A 20,758-nucleotide genomic window follows, 5' to 3' on the forward strand; every position below is an offset into this window, starting at 1 on the left:
AGTATATACAGTTTATGGCTTGTAATCTTTCCTCTCCAGGCATTCTAAGCTTCTGTTGGAATTCTGAAAAACCAGTACCTTTTCTGGTAACTAAGACTTCACCGGTGGGCTAGCAGCGTAGCTCAGGGGTAGAGCATGTGCACAGCAAGTATGAATGAATTCCTGAGTTTGATTCCCAGCACCACCGCCAAAAAAAAAAAAAAGGAATTTACCAGTAAAGTCCTGCAATTAATATGCTCAACCCAAAGCCCTCAAGAATAAGAGCTCTTATTGCAGTTTACAAATGACCATCTTGCTATTTCTCTCAAGAGTAGCCTGAATGAGGTTTAAAGACTGTAAACCTCCAAGTTTGAATTAGGGTCACTCACAGCTGGGCAACTTGTTACCAGTTAGAAAAGGGAGTCCACACGTGGAGAAAATTTAGTGCTTTCTAATAACCTTTGATTACTTGAATTTTGTTATTTTTCTTTGAAGACTATAGACAAACTCAAGTTTTTTCATTTAAAAACAAAATAAATAAATCCTTCATAACTGCACCATTAAACAATTATAGCTGGGCATGGTGGTGTAATCCCAGCAGCCCAGGAGGCTGGGGCAGGAGGATTGTAAGTTCAAAGCAATTTAGTGAGGCCCTAAACAACTTAGTGAGACCTTATGTCAAAATAAAATATAGAAAAGGGTTGGGGATGTGGCTCAGTACCTCTTGGTTCAATTCTTCCCCACATCCCCCACCAAAAAAAAAAAAAAAATCAGAATTATATTGATATCTGTCTGGTGCCCTGTGCTTTTCCAGGAATTGACTATTGATTTATTATGGATAGGTATCTTAAGTATCACTGACCTATTCAGATTATCACATTCTTCTTATTTAATAAATGATTCTTTTTTCTATCTTTAGGATAGCTCTGGCTCATTGTTTCAGGATATTTCCTTGATCATCACATAGACCAGCAATTCCCGAGTCAGATCTTCCACATTCAGTGCTGTTTCCAGAAGTACCATGACATTTTAAAACTTTTTTTAATACCTTTATTTTATTTATTTATTTTTATGTGGTGCTGAAGATCGAACCCAGGGCCTCCTACGTGCTACGTGAGCACTCTGCCACTGAGCCATAACTTCAATCCAGCATTTTCAGAATAAAATGAACCTTGACTAATTTTAATTTAAAATTTTCAGTTCTCAGACAGGCACGATGGCTCATACCTATAACCCCAGCAATTTGAGAGGTTGAGGCAGGAGGAATACAAATTTGAGGCCAACCTTGGCAAGTTAGCAAGACACTGTTTCAAAATAAAAAGGGCTAGGGAATGTGCCTCAGTGGTAAAGTGCCTCTGAGTTCAATCCCCAGTACAAAAAAAAAAAAAAAGAAGACAGTCTTTGTCACAGATTAGAAGAGCTGGGGACCAAACCTGGTACCCCACACATCCCAGGCAAGCTCTCTACCACTGAGCCACAACCTCATCCCGGATAATTTACTTTTGAAAACAAAGTATAGGGTTATTTAGTCTCTGATAACTGGTAAATTGGGCATATTGTATCCTTATAGGGCTCTCCTGAAAATACTTCCATGGATTATACTAATGGCTTTGGCTTAAAATTTTAGGAAAACTAACAGATTTGAGGCTCTCATATTTTAAATTCTCTTCCTAATGTTATAATTTTCAAAGCAAAAGGACTAGATGTTGGCTTAAATAAAATAATGTGCAAGTAAAATCTCTATATTAAGTAGATTATAGTGTTCAGCTGAATTCTTTGGGTTTGTCTACTGCTTAGGTCCCAACTGATTGTTAATAATAAAAGATTAAAAATATCAGAAACATAGTCATGTCATCTGTGTATTTCAACTTCCCTCAGTACAGTAATACAATTAATGTAGGAAAAATTATAGAAGAGAGCAGCTTAACATACAATCCATGAAACTAGAGAATCTTTTTCCAAGCAATTCGATAGAATTGTAATCAAAAAGAACATTTTGCATAGTGCTTTACAGTTAAAGACTACAATTCACATACCTAGTTCGTATTATTCTTTATAGTCACCGTGGGATGGGTACTATACTTTCCAATAGCCTGAGAAAAGCCAAATTAGCTGTCCAAACTGAAAGTATTAGTGGTGAAAGGAACTAAAACCTACGTCTAAAACCAGATCTCTTACTCTTCTCATGGGCTCCTGTGAGATCCTGTTGTTTTTCACTTTAGTAAGCTTGAACCTAACCAACAGGGTTAGAATAAATGCACCAGTGAAACAATTCCTGCCACAGGTTCCTGTGTGCAGGCAGTTAGCATCAAAAGGGCCAATCATAATTCTTAAATAATTTGGAATAAAATATTTATTTTAAATTTTGAGACAATTTTAGATTTAAAGAAAAACTGAATAAGGAGAAATAATAATAATAATAATAATAAAGAATTGGTAAAATAACAAAATCTCTATTTCCCTCAAGAAATCATTTTTCGACTCACTAAATAATAGTATTATCAGGAATAAATGAAACTTCTTTGGTGTTTTAGTTGGCTTTTTCTCCCTGTGACCAGAATATCTGACAAGAATAACTTAGAGGAGGTACAATTTATTTGGGGCTCATGGTTTCAGAGTTCTCAGTCCCTAGACCACCGACTGCATTGCTTTCGCCCAAGGTGAGGCAGTACAACATGAGGGAAGGGCCCAACAGAGGAAAGCTGCTCAGCTCTTGGTAGGGTCAGAGGGTTCAGGGAGGCACTGAAGGGAAAATGCAGGGCAGCTCCCAATGATCACCTCCTTCATCTGTGGCCCACCTATTTACAGTTAGTCCATTGAAACTAGAATTGACTGATTAAGTTATAACTCTCAAAATTTTATCATTTTACCTATGAATATTCGGCTAATAGGGGCTTGGGGGGTCACCTCATATCCAAACCATAACACTTAGTATGGTAAATGTGTTAGGGGACAGGATGTCTTCAGCCACACATATTATGTTTATTCATGAAAGGGCAATCTCATTAGAGTAAGAATAAGAGAAGAATTTTTATTATTAACATTAGTTTACTATCATTTTAGAGATACTAGACAACTCAGAGCAAAAAGAAAATTATAGCTGATTGTAAAGAAGGAATTAAAACTATCATTTGATCATTACCTTATCTAAGCAAATGCTGATTTAAGACAGATAACCATAGGATATTTATGCAGTAATAATCCTTGTAATTTTTTCCTTATCATATCTGCCCAGAAAAGGCCAGGATTTTCAACTTAGTCTTTTAAATAAATATCAAAAATTTTAAATCCCTATGAATCTTCATAAACAACATAAGAAAACTTTTATGTTCTGTTTAATAGTAGCATGAACAGATATTTTTAAATACTAAAAGTATTATGGGCAGATATTCAGTGAAAAATTATTCTCCTTCCAGTCCTTTCAGAGGCAATCACTGATAAGAGTTTTTTGGGGGGAGTGGTTTGTTGTTTTGTTTTTGGTGGTAATGGAGATCAAACCCAGTGTTCACACATACTTGGTAAGTGCTCTGCCATTGAGCTATACATCCCAGGTGTGTTCCCTTTCAGTCTGTCTCTGTCTCTGCCTATCTCTCTAGTGTGTGTGTGTGTGTGTGTGTGTGTGTGTGTGTTTGTTTGTGTAGGGTTTTTTGTACCAAGGATTGAACTCAGGTGGTTTACCACTGAGCCACATCCCAGACCTTTTTTTTTTTTTTTTTTTTTTTTTTTGTATTTTATTTTGAGACAGGGCCTGGCTAAGTTGCTAAGGCTGTCCTTGAACTTCCAGTCCTCCTGCCTCAGCCTCCTGAGTTGCCAGCATTACAGGCATTGCTCACCTATTGTGTTTTGGTTTACTTTGTTGTAGAAAAACATGTTGCAGAACAAAATTAGCTTTTTTCCTGAAATTAAACAGGTATTATATTACACCTAGAGTTTATTTCATGGTGAAATGGAACTGCTTTTTGCTACCTATTTCTTCTCATTGCCTTTATGTAATTATGACTGTAAAAGTTCAACTGGAAAGTATTTTCCTCCTTCATAACTTGTCATCCATTTCATCCTTCTCCTGTCTCAACATTACTCTGTTTTCTTGCGCTGCCCCCAATGCATGCTCATAAATGAATTCTGCCCTTAGTACCTGGCGCATTGCCACATGCCTGTAATCCCAGCTACTCAGGAAGCTGAGGCAGGATGATTGCAAGTTTCAGGCCATCCTAGACAATTTAGTAGGAACCTGTCACAAAATAATATAAAAAGTGTGTGTGTGGTGGGGGGAGCTGGGGATATAATTCAGAGTTAGAATGCTCCTGGGTTTAATCCCTAGTAGAACCAAAAAACAAAAGAATTCTGCCCTCAGTTAATCTCAAAACTGTGAAACAAAAGTCAGTAATTAAAAGCTGATAAACAGATTATTTATAAAATTTTAGTGGACTGTGTTCCTTGGATATAGAGGTTAGAAGGGAATATGAGACATCAAATTTGAATCCCTTTCACCAAATGTAATCTCAGAATTATCTGATGGGATTTTAAAAAAATTGAAAATAGAAACTTAATCATAAGAATGGAAAGAAGGTCTTTATGATCTGACTTAGAGAATAAATACTGGGAACATGGTAGAGTAAAAATAAACATATCAAAATGACAAACTTCTAAAATAAACAAAAAGTTTAAGAAACACACTTCAATTATGGTAAAAAAAAAGACACAAAGACTATTAAAAGGAACTGGTTAAGCTGGGCAAGGGTCAAACATCTGTAATCTCAGCTACTAGGGAGACTGAGGCAGGAGCATCACAAGTTTGAGGCTAGCCTTGGCAACTTAAAGGCCCTGTCTTGAAATAAAAAATAAAATGAGCTAATTTATGACATTCTTTAATTTTAAAATGGAATCAAAATAATGGGATGGTCAGTGAAATGAGACTAAATGGAAATATCCAGATTAAAGTACAGCTGGGATAGAAAAATAGGTTATAACTATTCCAATAGATGTAGTTTTTTTTTTACTTCCAACTCTCCTCTAAATAATGGAAAGGGGATACAAATAGGAGGAAGCATTAAGAAAGAAAATATTACATAAATTACTACAGAGAAAAATAGAACCCTTAAAAACAGAATACAGATACCTAGTTATCAGTTTCTTAGAACTGACTGAAAAGAAAAAAGAACTATATTCTGAGGATAACAGATAAAAATTACTTTAAACTTTAAACTCAACAGAGATGAAGATACACTTAGGGAAATATTTAAAGAATACCAGCAAATTATCTTGTCTAGCTCTCTGCCTTTTGAATACAAAAGATTTTACAACTCTGATAGAACCCTAAAAAATCTTTTTCTAATAACCAAGTACCAGAAGAAATTATAAAAGACTGAAATGCAGAGGGACATCTTTGAAATATATGTCACAGAAAGACTGGAGTTCTTAGAAGGAAGTGCAGCACTAGTGTCATCCAGGAGCATCAGCTTAGGTGCCCAGGAGCAATACCTCCTAATGCAGGATCTCTGTTGGAGATACTGGGCCTCAAATTTTCTAGGGCCTGGGCCTCAAATTTTCACACTCTTTCCCTTAGGTAAATCACATGGGACAAACAGAATAAAATCAGTATATATTTTTGATGAATTTAGAATTTAAATAGAGGTATGTAAGTGGTTTTAAAAAGTATTTCTTTCCTGTCATAAGGATACTTTCTGGAGGACCTATTTGACTAATTCACTGGTAGGTGTACAATGGATGTGGCAGAAAGTGTGTGTTTAATTGTATCCTTTACTTTCATATGCACAGACTTCTTGTAAGTTCTTTAATATCCTTGTCTCTAATGTAATATGTGGACAAATATTGGTTACATATATCACTGTTTTTTTTTAACTTTAAAACATATTTTGAAATGATAGTAGTATTATTCAAAATTCAAATGATACAAAAGAATATAGACAATGAAACCTTCCTAGGTTCCTTGTTTCCTCATCAAAAGCTGCTTATATTATTAATTTCTTGGAAATCCTCCAGAGTTTACACATATTTAAAGTAAATTTCTATACTCGTTACTACTGAAATCTACCCCCATCTATCTAGTAATCCATGTTGGTAATTTTATTGGCCTCTGATGTGGTGGAGAGCAGTTTGCTATGGTCTGAGCTACAAAAGCTTTACATCTATTCCTGACCATTAATACAGACCCAGAGCTAATTCGCCCAGCTCAGATGGTCGTGTTATAGCTGGAGGGAGACTATACTGTGGCTCATTGCTGAATGTTAGCAAACAGAATGGTCTCTTCTGAGTTGGTTCTATAGTAGCTGGTTAAAAGAACAGAGATGTATCCTGGTTTTCTTATTTTCTTCTTCTTCTTCTTCTTCTTCTTCTTCTTCTTCTTCTTCTTCTTCTTCTTATTATTATTATTATTACTATTATTAGTGTGTGTGGGGGTACTGGGCTTTGAAACTGCTCTATCATTGAGCTACATTTCCAACTCAATTTTACTTTAAGATAGGGTCTCCCTAAATTGCCCAGGCTGACCTTGGACTTGGAATCCTCCTGCTTCAGCCTCTTGAGTAGCTGGGATTACAGGTGTAAGGCACCATGTCCAGCTTCTTATTTACAATTTGTTACTGACATTACCTTTGGTTAAGCTAGAAAATGAAAAGATTGCATCTCCTAAAGCATAGTGTGCCTTCATGTTCCCTATTGGGCAGGGTCTTGAGAGGCTACTTGCTTGCTTGTTATCAGAAAGATGAGCTAGAAAACAGATACCCCCAAACAAAAAAATTTATTTGGTGGTATATAGTTTTTATAATTATTTTAGGTAATATGTAAGTATAAAGATCATATAGAATGTCATGTTCAATTGCCTTGACATGGGTTACAACCATTTTTTTCTGGAATATTGACTGCTCAATACTAAGTGTTCGGGCTGGGTTGTGGCTCAGTGGTAGAGTGCACACCTAGCACGTGCGGGACGCTGGGTTTCATCCTCAGCACCACATAAAAATAAAATAAAGGTATTGTGTCCAACTACAATAAAAACAAAACATTAAAAGAATTCTAAATGTTCTGTGGGTGCTTTACTAATATTTATTTAAATGGCAGGCAATTAACTGCATCTAAAATTTTTTCAAGGTTAGGCTGCAAAATGAACATGCAAAAAATGTAGCTTTTCTATATGCCAGGAGAACCAATTTAGAAAATATAATGGGAAAAAACCCCACTCCTATATGTAATAACTATGAATAAATAAAGTGTAAGACCTGTATGAATAAGCTATACAAGTTTATTTAAAGGAATTAGATTAGAATAAATGAAAAGATATATCATATGTCTGAATATAAAGGCCTATTTTAGTCCATTTTGTGCTGTTCTAATAGAATATTATAGACTAAGTGATTTTAAATCAACAGAAATTTGTCTCACAATTCTGGAGGCTGGAAGTCCAAGATTAAGGCAAAGGCCTTCTTGCTGCATCATAACATGGTGGTAGAACAGAAAGAGGGTGAAAGAGAAGCAAAGGGGAGCAAAACCTATCCTTTTATAAGGAACCAATTCCACTGATAATGATATTCATCCATTCATGAGAGAAGAACTATTACAGTGACAATTATATTTTAACATGAATTTGAGGTGAGGGGACAAACATTCAGACCATAGCAAGACCCATTCTCCCTAGTTAGATAAGCTATTAATTTAATGTGTTTTCAATCAGTTTCCCAACAGGTATTTTTAAACTTGCTTATTGAAAAAAGATTATATAAGAATATGCTTGAAAATATTAAAAAGAAAGACTGACAGAAATGTTACCCTATCATGGATTATTGATAGGCTGAATTATATTAAAACAAAGCATAGGATACTGATGTGGGTCATCATAGACAGGAACAGGGGAAAAGTCTCTAAATTTCAGGGCTGGGGAATATGGCTCAAGTAGTAGCGCACTTGCCTGGCATGCGTAAGGCACTGGGTTCGATCCTCAGTACCACAAAAAAGCAAAATATTGTGTCCACCTAAAGCTAAAAAATAAATATTAAAAAAAAAGGCTCCAAATTTGAGAAACAGAACCAGTCATATGTAAGAACTCTGAAAAATGGTAGAATTTTAAGACAGTGGAGAAAGGATTTCATAAATGTCATTACTGGAACAAATGGTGATTTGGGAAAACCTTGGTCTTTTTTGTTTCATGCCTAACATGTAAAACCATTTAGATATTAAAAATATATAAATGGTTGTTTTTAATAAACTGGTGCAGGAAAAACAGAGAAAGAAACCATAAAACACAGACAAAACTCAGTGCTAACAGGGACCAAGCAAGAATTTGAAAATAAAGTCATGCAGCACTCAATTTCTTTTATTATTTAGATAGAGTTAGAAATATTTATCTACTTTGAGAAAAATAATGAAACAATAAATGGCAGCCTACATTTGGTTCAAAGTTAAGAAGTGATCGGGAACCTGTTGACATAGGCCCAGGGGCATTCTCACACTGTAGACTTCAGGAATGCCACTCACCTATCCCAAATTGTGCAACAACATGGCAGCCTGGTAAAAGGCCACTTAGCTCCAAGCAGTTTTTGCCATGCAATAATGCCCAGGGTTATCAGATCTTTTGGCTTTTTTTCATTGTGAAGCTGGAAATTGCTAATTTTATGTTAAATCTCACAAATTTAAACCATTGTCTTAGTTCTTTAAAATTTTATAGGCCAAATTAAATTTATTTGTAGGCTAGATTCAGTCATAGGCCTTGAATTTATAAACTCCAATGTATAGTTTTGGTTTTTGTTTTGGTTTCAGGATTGTACTTACCTTTTCAACATTTTTCCCTCTACACTATGGATCAGTTTTCATAGCAGAGGAATTCTCTATGCACATTTACTGAATTCCACCTCCATTGCCTCAAGGTCTAGGGCTATTGCATGAAGATATTTCTCTGTTATCATGGTTTCTTCTTGAGATAGTTTGGATACTTATATTCCTATAAGTTTTATTTAATCTAGGTTTTAAAATTAATACTTAAATTTTTTAAAAGATTTTTATTAAAATATCAGTATAACAATAGTTTTTATCTTTTTCTCATTAATATTCTGGTTGATTGATTGGTTGATTTCGATGCCCTTTAATTTTTTTCATCTATTTTTATTTTAACCTTATTAATTCCTTCTTCTATTTTGTTTAGTTTGTTCTTTTTCTATCTTATAAATTTGAATTCTTCATTTTTTTCCTTTTCTTTTTTAATGTTTTTTTAGTTGTATATGGACACAAAAGACATTTCACCAAAGTGGGTATACATATGGTAAATAAACACATGAAAATATGTTTGAAATCATTAGTCATTAGGGAAATGCAAATTAAAACCACAATGAGATATCACTACATATACATCTGTCAGATGACTAAAATAAAAAATGACAATACTCAATGCTGGAACATTTGTCTATTTATTTATTCATTTATTATTATTTCTTATGTGGTGCTGACTGAGATTGAACCCAGTGCCTCACACATGTGAGGCAAGCACTCTACCATTGAGCTACAGCCCCAGTCCTATTCATTCATTTTCATTATTTTTAGACTTCATGCAGAATTAAAAGCTATGCATTAGTCTCTCAGTAGAAGGATTTTTCCCTACAATGTGATTTAATTTCTAAATGGTCTGTGATTTACTTTGATTTGCTTTGATTTTTTTTTTACTGAAACCAAAATCATTTAAAGATTATTTTTTTGAATCCAAGTAGTTAATTTTTTTGTTGCTGGGTATTTGTTGTTGTTGATGATTTAATTTTATTTCATTGTGGTCTCAGAATGTAGCCTATACAGTTTTCATTCTTTGGAATGTTCTTTATAGAATAATAAATAGTTTATCTTTAAAAAAAAGTTCCATATTCATTTGAAAAGGAACTGCCCTCCTGTAAAGATACAAAGCTCTATGTGTATATTTATTATTTGTTGAATGGTATTTATATCCTTTCTTTCTATTTGAAGATTGATATCTTTATTACTATAAATATCATTATTCCATATAATTTTTTGTTTTCACTTCTACTTTTTTGAAAATTGGCACTCCTACTTTCTCTCTATAATATTTGCCTGCCATTTTTTGCTCTCTTTTTTTTAACATTCCCATTTAAAATTTTCTAAGTCATTTAAAATGTTTTATTAAAACTAGCCTTTAGCTAAATATTATTTGTGTGTAATATTAGAGTCTTTCTTAATAAGGAAACGTAAATCATTTATTTTATTTTCATTAAGAGTAATTTTTACCTTGTTTCTATTCTTTGTTTTATACTTCTATTATTTCCTAACTTTTGACTCACCCCTCTCTCTTTTTATCTTTTCTTTTTATCTTTCTTAAATATCCACTTGTCTTTGCTTCTTTTTCCTTAGTGATGGTGACAAAGTAATATTATCTCATTGCATTAGAGCTGCAAATGAGATGCATTACATTTTAGCATGATATTTGAAATTATACCTTATAGAAATTTTATTTAGTAGTATACCTTTTCAAAAATGAAATTTTTAGTACAATTTAACCTTTTTTTTTTGGTGCCAGGGTTTGAACCCACAGACACTTAAACTGAATCACATCCCCAGCCTTTTCTTTTCTTTCCTTTTTTTTTTTTTTGGAACCCTGGTTAGTAAATCCCTATCTTGATTTCAAACTTATTTTCAGGTACTTATTTATCATATGTATACCCACTTTGATGAAATGTCTTTTTTACAATTTCCTAATTGAATTGTTCGTTAGTTCTTAGCTCCACCATGACAAATAATCACAAATTAGGCAGCTTAAAACAGTAAAAATTTATTATCTCACAGTTCTCAGGTATAGAAGTCTGAAATTAAGATGTTGGCAGAGTTGGTTCCTTCTGAGGGCTCTGAGAGTGTGTTTTCTCCTAGATTCTGATGATGGCCAGTAACTTTCAGTGTTCTGTGCTGATTGCTGCTTTGCATTCTTCAGTTAAATAGCATTCTCCTCTAGTCTGTTTCTTTGTGTCTATTCTTCCAAGGACACAAGTCATATTAAATTAAGGATTTACCTTTACTCTGTGTGATTTCAGTTTGTTAATTACATCTACAACAATCCTGCTTGAAACAAGGTCACAATCTAAAGTAGTAACTTCACCATTTTTTTTTTTTTTAGGACACAGTTTAACCCATAATAGTTTTGTTTTGTTTTTGAATGTTGAGTTTTAAGTATAGATATTATTAGTTCTTTGTCAGGTAAGTTATTTTCAAACTTAGCTTCTTTTTATCTTTTTTTGGTTTTATTTTCTCTTCCTTTTTAAAATAATGCAATTCATTTGGACAGTTTTATGCTAACATATAAATTGAACAGTAGTACAAAAGATTCTCCCTACCACCACCCAATTTCCTTTCTTTTTTCTATCTATTTATTTTGTGTATATTTTCCTAAATGATTTATTATATTAGAAATCAGTCACATTAAGATATATAGAACCCCACCCCCACATGTCACATATTTCAAAATTAAATGGCACACTTATAAATGTCTCAGGTCAAGGAAGAAAGCCCAAGAAAAGTAAAATAAAAACTGCTTTGAACTAAGTGATAATAAGAGCTTTAAATATCAGGATCTCTTGGATGAAGCAGTACTTAGAACATTCATAACTTAAAGTACTTGTATCAGAAAAAAGCTAGAATATCAATCAAATTATTTTCAAATTATGTAGTAGGAAGGAAAAATAAGAGTAGGAGCAGAAATATATGAAATAGAGAAGAAATAATACACTAAAAATTTGATAAAAATCAAGTCTAATCATGAAAAAAGCAATAACACAAAAATTATAATCAATGGAAAGGAAGCTATCAAAATAACCATACAGATGCTAAAAATATGTTTTTTAGGGTGTTTTTTTGTTTTGTTTTGTTTTTGGTACTGGGGATTGAACCCAGGGCCTTTGTGCATGCAAGGCAAGTACTCTACCAGCTGGGCTATATCCCCAACCCAACAGATGCTAAAAATATATTAAGGTAATATTACAAAATTGTATGCTAACATATGTGATAGTTTATCTAGCATGGTCTGTATTAGAGAAGGATCCATGTGCTGCTGACAAGAAAATGTATTCAGTCATTGACGTATGAAATATTCTATATATGTCTGTTAAGTCAAATTATTGATTGTATTTTTATAATTTATAGCTCCCTTTCCATTGATAATAATTTTATTATTAAATGAAATATAAATCATATATTTCTGCTCCTACTCTTATTTTTCCTTCCTACTACATAATTTGAAAATAATTTGATTGATATTCTAGCTTCTTTCTGATGCAAATACTTTAAGTACTGAATGTTCATCAAAGTTCTGTTTACTTCTATAGCTTCTTTAGTTTTTGTTTGGAGGAACTATCCAGTGGTGACAGAGGCATGTTAAAGTCACCCAGTGTTATTGTGCTGTGGGCTATTTGATTCTTGAAATTGAGAAGGGTTTGTTTAATGAATGTAGATGCTCCATTATTTGAGGCATATTTACAATTGTTATGTCAATAATAATAATAATGTATAATTTCCTTAAGCAATATGAAATGGCCTTCTTTGTCACTTCTGATTAACTTTGGCTTAAAGTCCACTTTATCTGATATGAGGATAGAAACCCCTGCTGTTTACGTACTCCATGTAAATTTGTTTTTTCCCATCCTTTCATCTTTAGACTGGATGTCTTTTTGCCTATGAGGTGAGTCTCTTGGAGATAGCATTGTTGGGCCTTGTTTTTCAATCCAGTCTGCCAGCCTTGTCTTTGAATTGATGAGTTTAGGCCATTAATGCTCAAGGGTTTTATTGAGAAATGATTTGGATTCCCCATCATTTGGGTTTATTTCTAGTTTTTAATTTGAATTAGTTTCTTCTTTCATTGACTAGTCCTTTAGTGTAGTTTCTCCCTTTGCTGGCTTTCATTTTTTTTTTTTTTTAATTTCTGTTTCATCTTCGTGGAATATCTTGTTGAATGTTCTATAGTGCAGGCTTTCTAGTTGCAAATTCTTTTAACTTTTGTTTATCATGGAAGATTTTTATTTCATCCTCAAATCTGAAACTATGCTGGGCATAGGATTCTTGGTTGGCATCCATATCCTTTCAGAGTTTCATGTATATGTTATTCCAGGACCTCCTACCTTTGAGGGTCTGGGTTGAGAAATTAGCTGAGATTCAAATTGCTTTCCCCCTATACATAATCTGATATCTTTCTCTTATAGCCTTTAAAATTCTATCCTTATTCAGTATGTTAGTCATTTTCATTATAATGTGCCTTGGTTTGGGTCTGTTGTAATTTTGTACATTTGGGGTCCTGCAAACCTCTTAACTATATATGATTTTCCATTTCATTCTTTTGGTGTGAGAAATTTTCTGATAGTACTCATTGAGAAGATTGTGCATTTTTTTTTTTTTTTTGGTTTGTATGTCCATGCCTTCATCTATCCTGATAAAAATCTTAAATTTGGTCTTTTCATGTTATCCCATAGTCTTGAATTTCTGCTCATGGTTTCTTAACATCTCTCTGTGATCAACTCCATTTTCAAAATTATATATTTTGTCTTCATTGCCTGATGTTCTGTCTTCCAAGTAGTCTAATCTGTTAGTGATGCTTTTTATTGAACTTTTAACTTGGTTTATTGTTTTCTTCATTTTGAGAATTTCTGCTTGATTTTTTTCTGCTTCTTTACTGAAGTGATTTTTCACTTCCTGTATTTTCTGATTTCATTTCTTATAGCATTCTTTACTTCACAGATCAGTTTAACTATGTCCTTTCTAAACGACTTCTGACATTTCTTCTACTGTAATGTCAATGGATTCTGTTATTAGAGTATCTTGGTTTGTTTCGGGCACTTTGTTCACTTGTTTTTTCATGTTGTTTGTGTGTCTGCCCATCTAATAGTATGGATCTGAGGCAGTAGAGTTTCTACCCTGTAGACTTATAGTGTTCCTGAAGGTTTCCAGTCTCACTGTTTACAGGGAGACAAATAAGAACAACAATATACAGCATTAAGCCAAATAAGTCCTATTATGATGTCTACATATGCCAGTTGGTCTAGAGATTTTAAATCAGTGCACCTCCAGCACCCAGTACTTGCTGGTCCACACTGGATGACTACTCCAGGGATCTTCCTTGGATTCTGCTCTGTTGGTGGGATTGCCAATTCTTAGTTCTACATCACCTTTGGATTCTAGGTTTCCTGGTCTGGCGTTCACTCTCCAAATAATAAGATATGTATGGAACTTTTCTTACCTCCGCCCTTCCTGGTTCCAAACCACATGCATCTCTCAGCCAGTCCTGCTAGTGTTGGATTGGAGGGGGAGGGTAGAGCCAGGGGATTTCCACTACCCATTGTCTCCTGTGGAAACCTCTCTCCACATTTGATTTTCTCCTGGTCACTTAAGCACACTCTATATCAAGTAGCGTGTGTTCACTAGGCCTGTATTTCAGGCCAGACTCAGGTTTGCCAGGAATTGGCCCCTTCAGCTGCTGGCCCCCACAAAACGCCTGCAAAATGGTTCCTTCCTTTGTCCCCCAAATGCTACCTGGAGAGATGGTGGCTTCTTTCCCCCATGCACACACATATTGTACAGCATGCCTTTCAAGTTTGCCAGGTAATGTCCTTGATGTCTAAATGCTCCATACCCTGACACTCCTCTGGCCTCCCATATCGTGAGTTCCTTTAATTCCCTTATCCCTCCACTTTGCTCTTGGAGGGACCGCTCTGGCTGGTAATCCCAGCCCAACTGTGGCACTGGCTATACCACTGGGGAATTCTTTCTTATTTTATTATATCCAACCTCCTAAGTTCCTGGTCTGCTATGAATGTCCAGTTTTAAATTCCAATAAAGTACCCCCAGGTTTTGGTTCACCCATCTTACTGACAAGCTGCCTGTCTGCTTTCTTGGTTTCACTCCATGGAACAGCCAGGAAAGCCACCTCCTCTACTCCACCACTATGAAAATCTTATTTCTTTTGGTATCCTTTTAACAAGGACTTTCATAAGGAAGAGCTTGTTTTTTTAAAAAAATGATATCATTCTTTTCCTTTTATGGACACATTTTCGCTATCAGATCACTTTCCCCAATCCTAGATCTCAAATATTTCTTTCTGTTTTTGCCAACTGTATGATAATTTTACATTTTGTATGTAAGACAATGGTCCACTTGGGGAGTTACTTTGTGTGTGTGAGATTATGATCAAAGTTCAGTATTTTGCCTATAGATGTCCTGTTGCTTCAACACCAGTTGTTGGAAAGACTGTCCATTGAATTATTTTTCCACATTTCTCAATATTTATTTAGGCATAAGTATATAAGTCTGTTTCTAGATTCTCTGTTCTGTTCCATTCATCTATGTGTCTGTCCTTTTGCCAATAGTACACAGTCTTAATTATTATATTGTCATTAAATTGAGTAGACTGAATCTTCTCCCTTATTGCTTTTTAAAACTTGTTTTAGCTATTTTAGTTCTTTACCTGTCTTTCTTACCGGAATTTTGGTAGGAATTATGTTAAATCTGTTTATCAATTTGGAGAAAATAGTTTTACTCTTCAAATGCATGAACACAGTTTGCCTCTGCATTTATTTAGATCTTAATTGATTTATTTAATCAAAATTTTATTGTTTTCATCATTGAAGTTCCATATATATCTTATTGGATATAGTCCTTTTATTTTATTTTTTTAATAATTGTATAAATTCATTGTATTTTTAATTTCAGTATTCACATGTTCATTGTTAATTGATTTTTGTATGTTTATTTTTTATCTTGCAGCTGGTTAGACTCACTTATTAGTTCTGGAGGTTTGTTGGGGTTTTTTGTTTGTTTTTATAGGTTCTTGGGGTTTTTTTATTTCTAGTAGATAGTGATGTTGTCGGCAAATAGGAGCAGTTTAATTTCTTCCTTTCTGATGTGTATGCCTTTTATTCCCTTTTCTACTTTATTGCACTGGCTAGAACTTCCAGCACTATGTTGAATAAGAGTGGTGAAAGCAGATATCCTGCCTTGTTCCCGGTCTTAGGGGGGTAAGTATTCAGTCTTTCACCATTAAGAATAATTTACAGTTTTTGTTGTTATCTGGTTGAAATGTGTTAGTGTTTTATAGGTGCTTTTCATCAAGTTGAGAAAGTTCCCTTCCATTTCTAAATTTCTGCAAATTTTTAATCATAAATGGATGTTGACTTTTGTGAAATGCTTTTTGTGCATCAGTTGATACGACCCTGTGATTTTTCTTCTTTAGCTATTTAATATGGTAGATTATACTGATTTTAAAATATTAAGCCTGCCTTACATCCCTGGAATAAACCCTATTTGGTCATGAAATATCTGGACCTGAAGCATTCTTTCTTAAGAATTTTTTAAATGATGAGTTAAATTTCTTTAATAGTTGTAGAGCTCTTCAGATTATCTTTTTATTGGGTTAGTTGTGATAGTTTTTTTAGGAATTTGTGTGTTTTATTTATGTTGCTAAATTTATGCCTGTATATGTGTACATATCTTTATGTGTACATATCCTTTTGATGTCTGCAGAGTCTGTGGTAACATCATTTACTTAATTTTTGATACTGGTAATTTGTGTGTTTTCTCTGTTCTCTCCTTTCTCCTCTGTCCCCCATGCTGGGGATCAAATCCAGGGGCTCTAGCATGCTACACAAGCACTTTTCCACTGATCTGTACCCCAACCCTTGTGCTATACCCAACCCCTTTTTTCTTTTCTTTGTTATTCTTCCCAGAGGTTTGTCATTGATCTTTTCAAAAAACAAACTCAGATTTTTGTTTCACTGATTTTTCTCTATTGTTGCCATGTTCAAATTTTGCCAGTTTCTCCTCCTTATTATTTACTTCCTTCTGCTTGACTTGGATTTTTTTTTTTTTTTTACTCTTTTTCTAGGTTCTGAAGTAAGCATTTAGATTACTGACTTGAGATATTTTTCTCTCTTCTAATGTATACATTTAGTGCTGTGAACTTCCCTCTCAGCATTGCTTTACCAGTGTCCCACAGATTTTGATATGTTCTGATTTCATTTCCAATCAATTCAGTTTTTTTTTTAATTACCCTAAGACCTTTTTGACCCATGGATTATTTTAAAGTGTGTTGATTAGTTTCTAAGTGTTTGGGCATCTCTCCTGTTAGGTTTCTGTTTCTAGTTTGATTCTAATGTGTTTAGTAACATAGTTGGTATGATTTCAGTTTTTTAAAGTTTATTGAGATCCATTTTATGGCTGAGTTGTGGACTTTCTTGGGTACTTGAAAAGATTGTGCATTTTGCTCTTGCTCAATGGAATGTTCTATAAATTTTCATTTGATCTTATTGGCTAATTATGTTGTTGAATTTTTCTTTGTTCTTGCTAGTTTTCTATCTAGTTGTTCCAGCTTTTGTTGAGAGAAGGTTTTGAGCCTCCAAGCATAATTGTGGATTTGTCCATTTCTCCTTTCAATTCTCTTTCAATTCTTAGTTTTTACTTTACACATTTTGCAGCTCTGATGTTATACTCACACATTCATAATTGCTATGTCTTCTTGGTGCATCGACCTTTTATCATTAGGTAATGTTTCTGTCTCTGATAATTTTATTTGTTCTGAAGTCTAATATAGCCACTCCTACTCTGTTGATTAATACTTGCATTGTTTTATTTTATTCTTGACAGCCTACCTAGATCATTATTTTTGAGGTGAGTTTCATGTAGACAGTATATTGTTGGGCCATATTTTTAATCCATTCTGCCAATCTTTGCATTTTCATTGGCATATTTAAACCATTTATACTTTTAAAAAATTTTATACCTTTATTTTAGTCATTTAATTTTTTTTTATGTGGTGCTAGGGATCAAACCCAGTGCTTCATGTGTGCTAAGCAAGCACACTACCACTGAGCCACAACCCCAGCCCAAACCATTTATACCTAATGTAGCTATTTATAAATTAGGGTTTATGCCTGTTGGTGGGGGAGTTTGTTTTGTTGTTGTTGTTGTTGTTGTTTGTTTTGTTGAGGTAGGATCTCACTAAGTTGCCCAGGCTACCCTTGAATTTGTATGCCTGCTACCTCAGCTTCCTTGAGACCACACACATTCTGCCAGTCTAGGTCTGTCATTTTGATTTTTGTGTTGTTTGCTCTCTCTGTACCTTATTACTCTGTTACTTGAATTGTTGTCTGAAGTCCATTTGAAGTTTCCTGTAGTGTTTGAGTATATCTCTTTGTGTAGTATTTTCAGTAATTGCTGTAGGTATTTTATTATATGTGAAGCCTTCTGGTGTCATGATTTTACCAATTAAGTGAAAACTAAAAGTCTTACCTCCCTTTGTATCTCTTTACCCTCTCTTATTTTTAATGTCTTCAATATTTCCTCTTCATACATTTAGAGTAATTTAGACAACTATATTTTTCCTTCAACCATCAAACAGAATTTAGAAAACTGAAAAAGTTTATTGTGTTTACCTATATTTTTGCTTGCAGTTTTTCTTCCTACTTGATGTTCCAGTGTTCCTTTTTTAATCATTTCCTTACTGTTAAAATAAGTTCATTTAAGTAACTTAATTTAGTCATTCTTCAGAGTAGGCCTTCTAACAACAAATAATCTTTGTTTTCCTTTATATGATTTATGATTTCCTGAAGGATATTTTTGGTGGATGTAAGATTCTGAGTTGATGACCCTTTTATTTCAACACTTGAAAAATATGTAATTTTCTTCTTATTTTTTAATTTTTATTTTTTAAATTTTTTACAGTACTGGGGGTTGAATCCAGAAAGAGCTTCACACATGCTAGGCAAGTGTTCCATGTCATTTTCCTCTTTCCTTCATTGTTTCTCATGAAAAATCTCTTATCTTTCAAATCATTTTCTTTCTAATGGTAACATGCATCCCTCTCTTGTTGGTTTCAGGTTTTTTTCTTTGTCTTTAGTTTTCAGAAGTTTCAGTAAGATGTACCTAAATATAGATCTATTTGGGTTTATTCTATGTCAGCCCTGCCCATTTTCTCTTTTCCCAGAAATTCAGTGACATAAATGTTAAATTTTTTACTTTAGTCCTCATGCTCCTGAGGCTCTGAATTTTTTGCTATTGTTTATTTATTTGCCCTTCATTCTAATTTCTCTCTGTTGTTCTTATTGGCTATTTTCTATTATTCTGTCTTCTAATTCGTGAATACTTTCCAGATTCTTCAGCATTTTGCTATTGAACCCATCCACTAAGTTTTTAATTTCATTTCTTAGGTTTTTTAAGTTCTGTAGTTTCAGTATTATGTCTTCTATTTTCTTACTGGGACTTTCATTATTTTCACTTGTTTCAGGCATATTCATAATTACTTCTTGGAACTTTTTTATGATGCCTGCTTTAAAATCCTTGTCAGACATTTCTGACTTTTTCTCTCATCAGTATTGGCGTTTGTTTTCTTTTTTCATTTAATTGACAATCTTCCTTGTTCTTGGTATGAATCATTTTCATTTGAAATCTGGATAGTCTAGATCTTATTTAAACCTTCTGTTAGCTGGCTTCCCTACGTCACTCTGACAGTAAAAAAGGTGGAGATATATAGTGTTGCCTCTTTAATGCTAGGTGAGGGTAGAAGCCCAGCTTTCCCTGCAGCCTCTGTTGACATGGGAGAGTTAGGAGGCTCCTTGTTATTAATTACCAGGATGGGAGTTCCAGCTCTCCACCAGGCTTTCACTGATATTCTGTGGCTGAGAAGTGCTTGTTGCTGCTTACGGTATTAAAATTCTAATTATTCACCATATCTCCTCTTGTCACTACTCCAGTGGGGGAAAGTATAGTTACCTCATTAGTGGAAAGAGGTGTAACTTAGGGTCCATATGTTGCCTCCACCAATACTACAGAGGTGAGACTTCATTACCACCTGGCAGTGTAAAAATCCCAGCTTCCAAGGAAGACTGTTCTGATACTATCCCAGCAAACCACCTGGGGGCACCTCATTATGTCTCAGTCAGGGTAGAAATCTAGGCTCTCCTTTTTACTTTAGCTGGCATGTGTAGGGATGTAGCTACAGTGCTTTTTGGGATATGTTTAGCTTGAAATAGAGCAATTATTACCTAAAAGTTTTCTGTCCTCCCAGGCTACCTTTTTGGTGGTCCTTTGACTATAGAGAACAGATTTGTTGTGGCTCTTTTTTGGTCTTTATCTGTTGGCATTTCTGGTTTGCCAGTTTCTCCAGCTCTAAGTCTAAGATATGTAGACAAAGAAATCGCAGGGAACACACTGCTACACAGTTCCTTGATTCTCTTGAACTTTGTTGTATTTGTTGTAAGTAATGTCCAGGGGTTTTAGTTGTGTTTAGCCTGAAAAGTAGGAGAATGAATGTCTACTCCATCTTTCTAGAATCAGAAGTCTACTTGGATGTATTTTGATGGAGGTATAGACAGGAACTCTATTATCTTTTATCATTCAGTGTTTTAGTTAATAATGATAACTGACTTTTCTCATGTATACACTATGTGTTCAGGTTTTCCTCCAAGTGCTTTTCATATATTAAGTTACTTAATTCCTGTAAGACTCTATGAAGTAGTTACTAATGTTTTTCTGCTTTTATCAAATGACGAAATTGAGACATAGATAAGATAAATAGCATACTCAAAATTTCTGGCAAATTCATGATTAAATTCTAGGCCCTCTGACTCCATAAGCCTCTATTATGTGTGACCTGAGACAAGTCTAGTAATAGTTCTTTATGCTTTCTATTATAGCACCTTGACTTTTCTTTCTGGAAGCTTATCATAGTTCTTTATCTTAGAATTCAGAAATTTTATTAAGATATGTGTACATATAGGTCTTTCGCCAATAATAATTTTCTTTG

At 34.1% G+C, this 20,758-nt stretch overlaps 1 protein-coding gene across 3 annotated transcripts in view; it reads left to right on the forward strand.

Moving 5' to 3' along the window:
* The window catches only part of Rnf24 (ring finger protein 24), a 77,225-nt gene that overhangs the window by 19,638 nt on the left and 36,829 nt on the right, over positions 1–20,758 (forward strand). Inside the window, exon 2 of one of the 3 annotated variants that reach the window (XM_040275343.2) lies at positions 15,909–15,977. The exons of the other annotated variants lie outside the window; for them this stretch is intronic. Coding sequence (XP_040131277.1) covers positions 15,922–15,977 — 56 coding nt within the window. The 5' untranslated portion in view covers positions 15,909–15,921. The remainder of the gene's footprint in view (positions 1–15,908; positions 15,978–20,758) is intronic. 3 annotated transcript variants of the gene reach the window in all.

The sequence above is a fragment of the Ictidomys tridecemlineatus genome, chromosome 5, assembly GCF_052094955.1.
Source record: "Ictidomys tridecemlineatus isolate mIctTri1 chromosome 5, mIctTri1.hap1, whole genome shotgun sequence".
In the NCBI taxonomy this organism is placed as follows: domain Eukaryota; kingdom Metazoa; phylum Chordata; class Mammalia; order Rodentia; family Sciuridae; genus Ictidomys; species Ictidomys tridecemlineatus.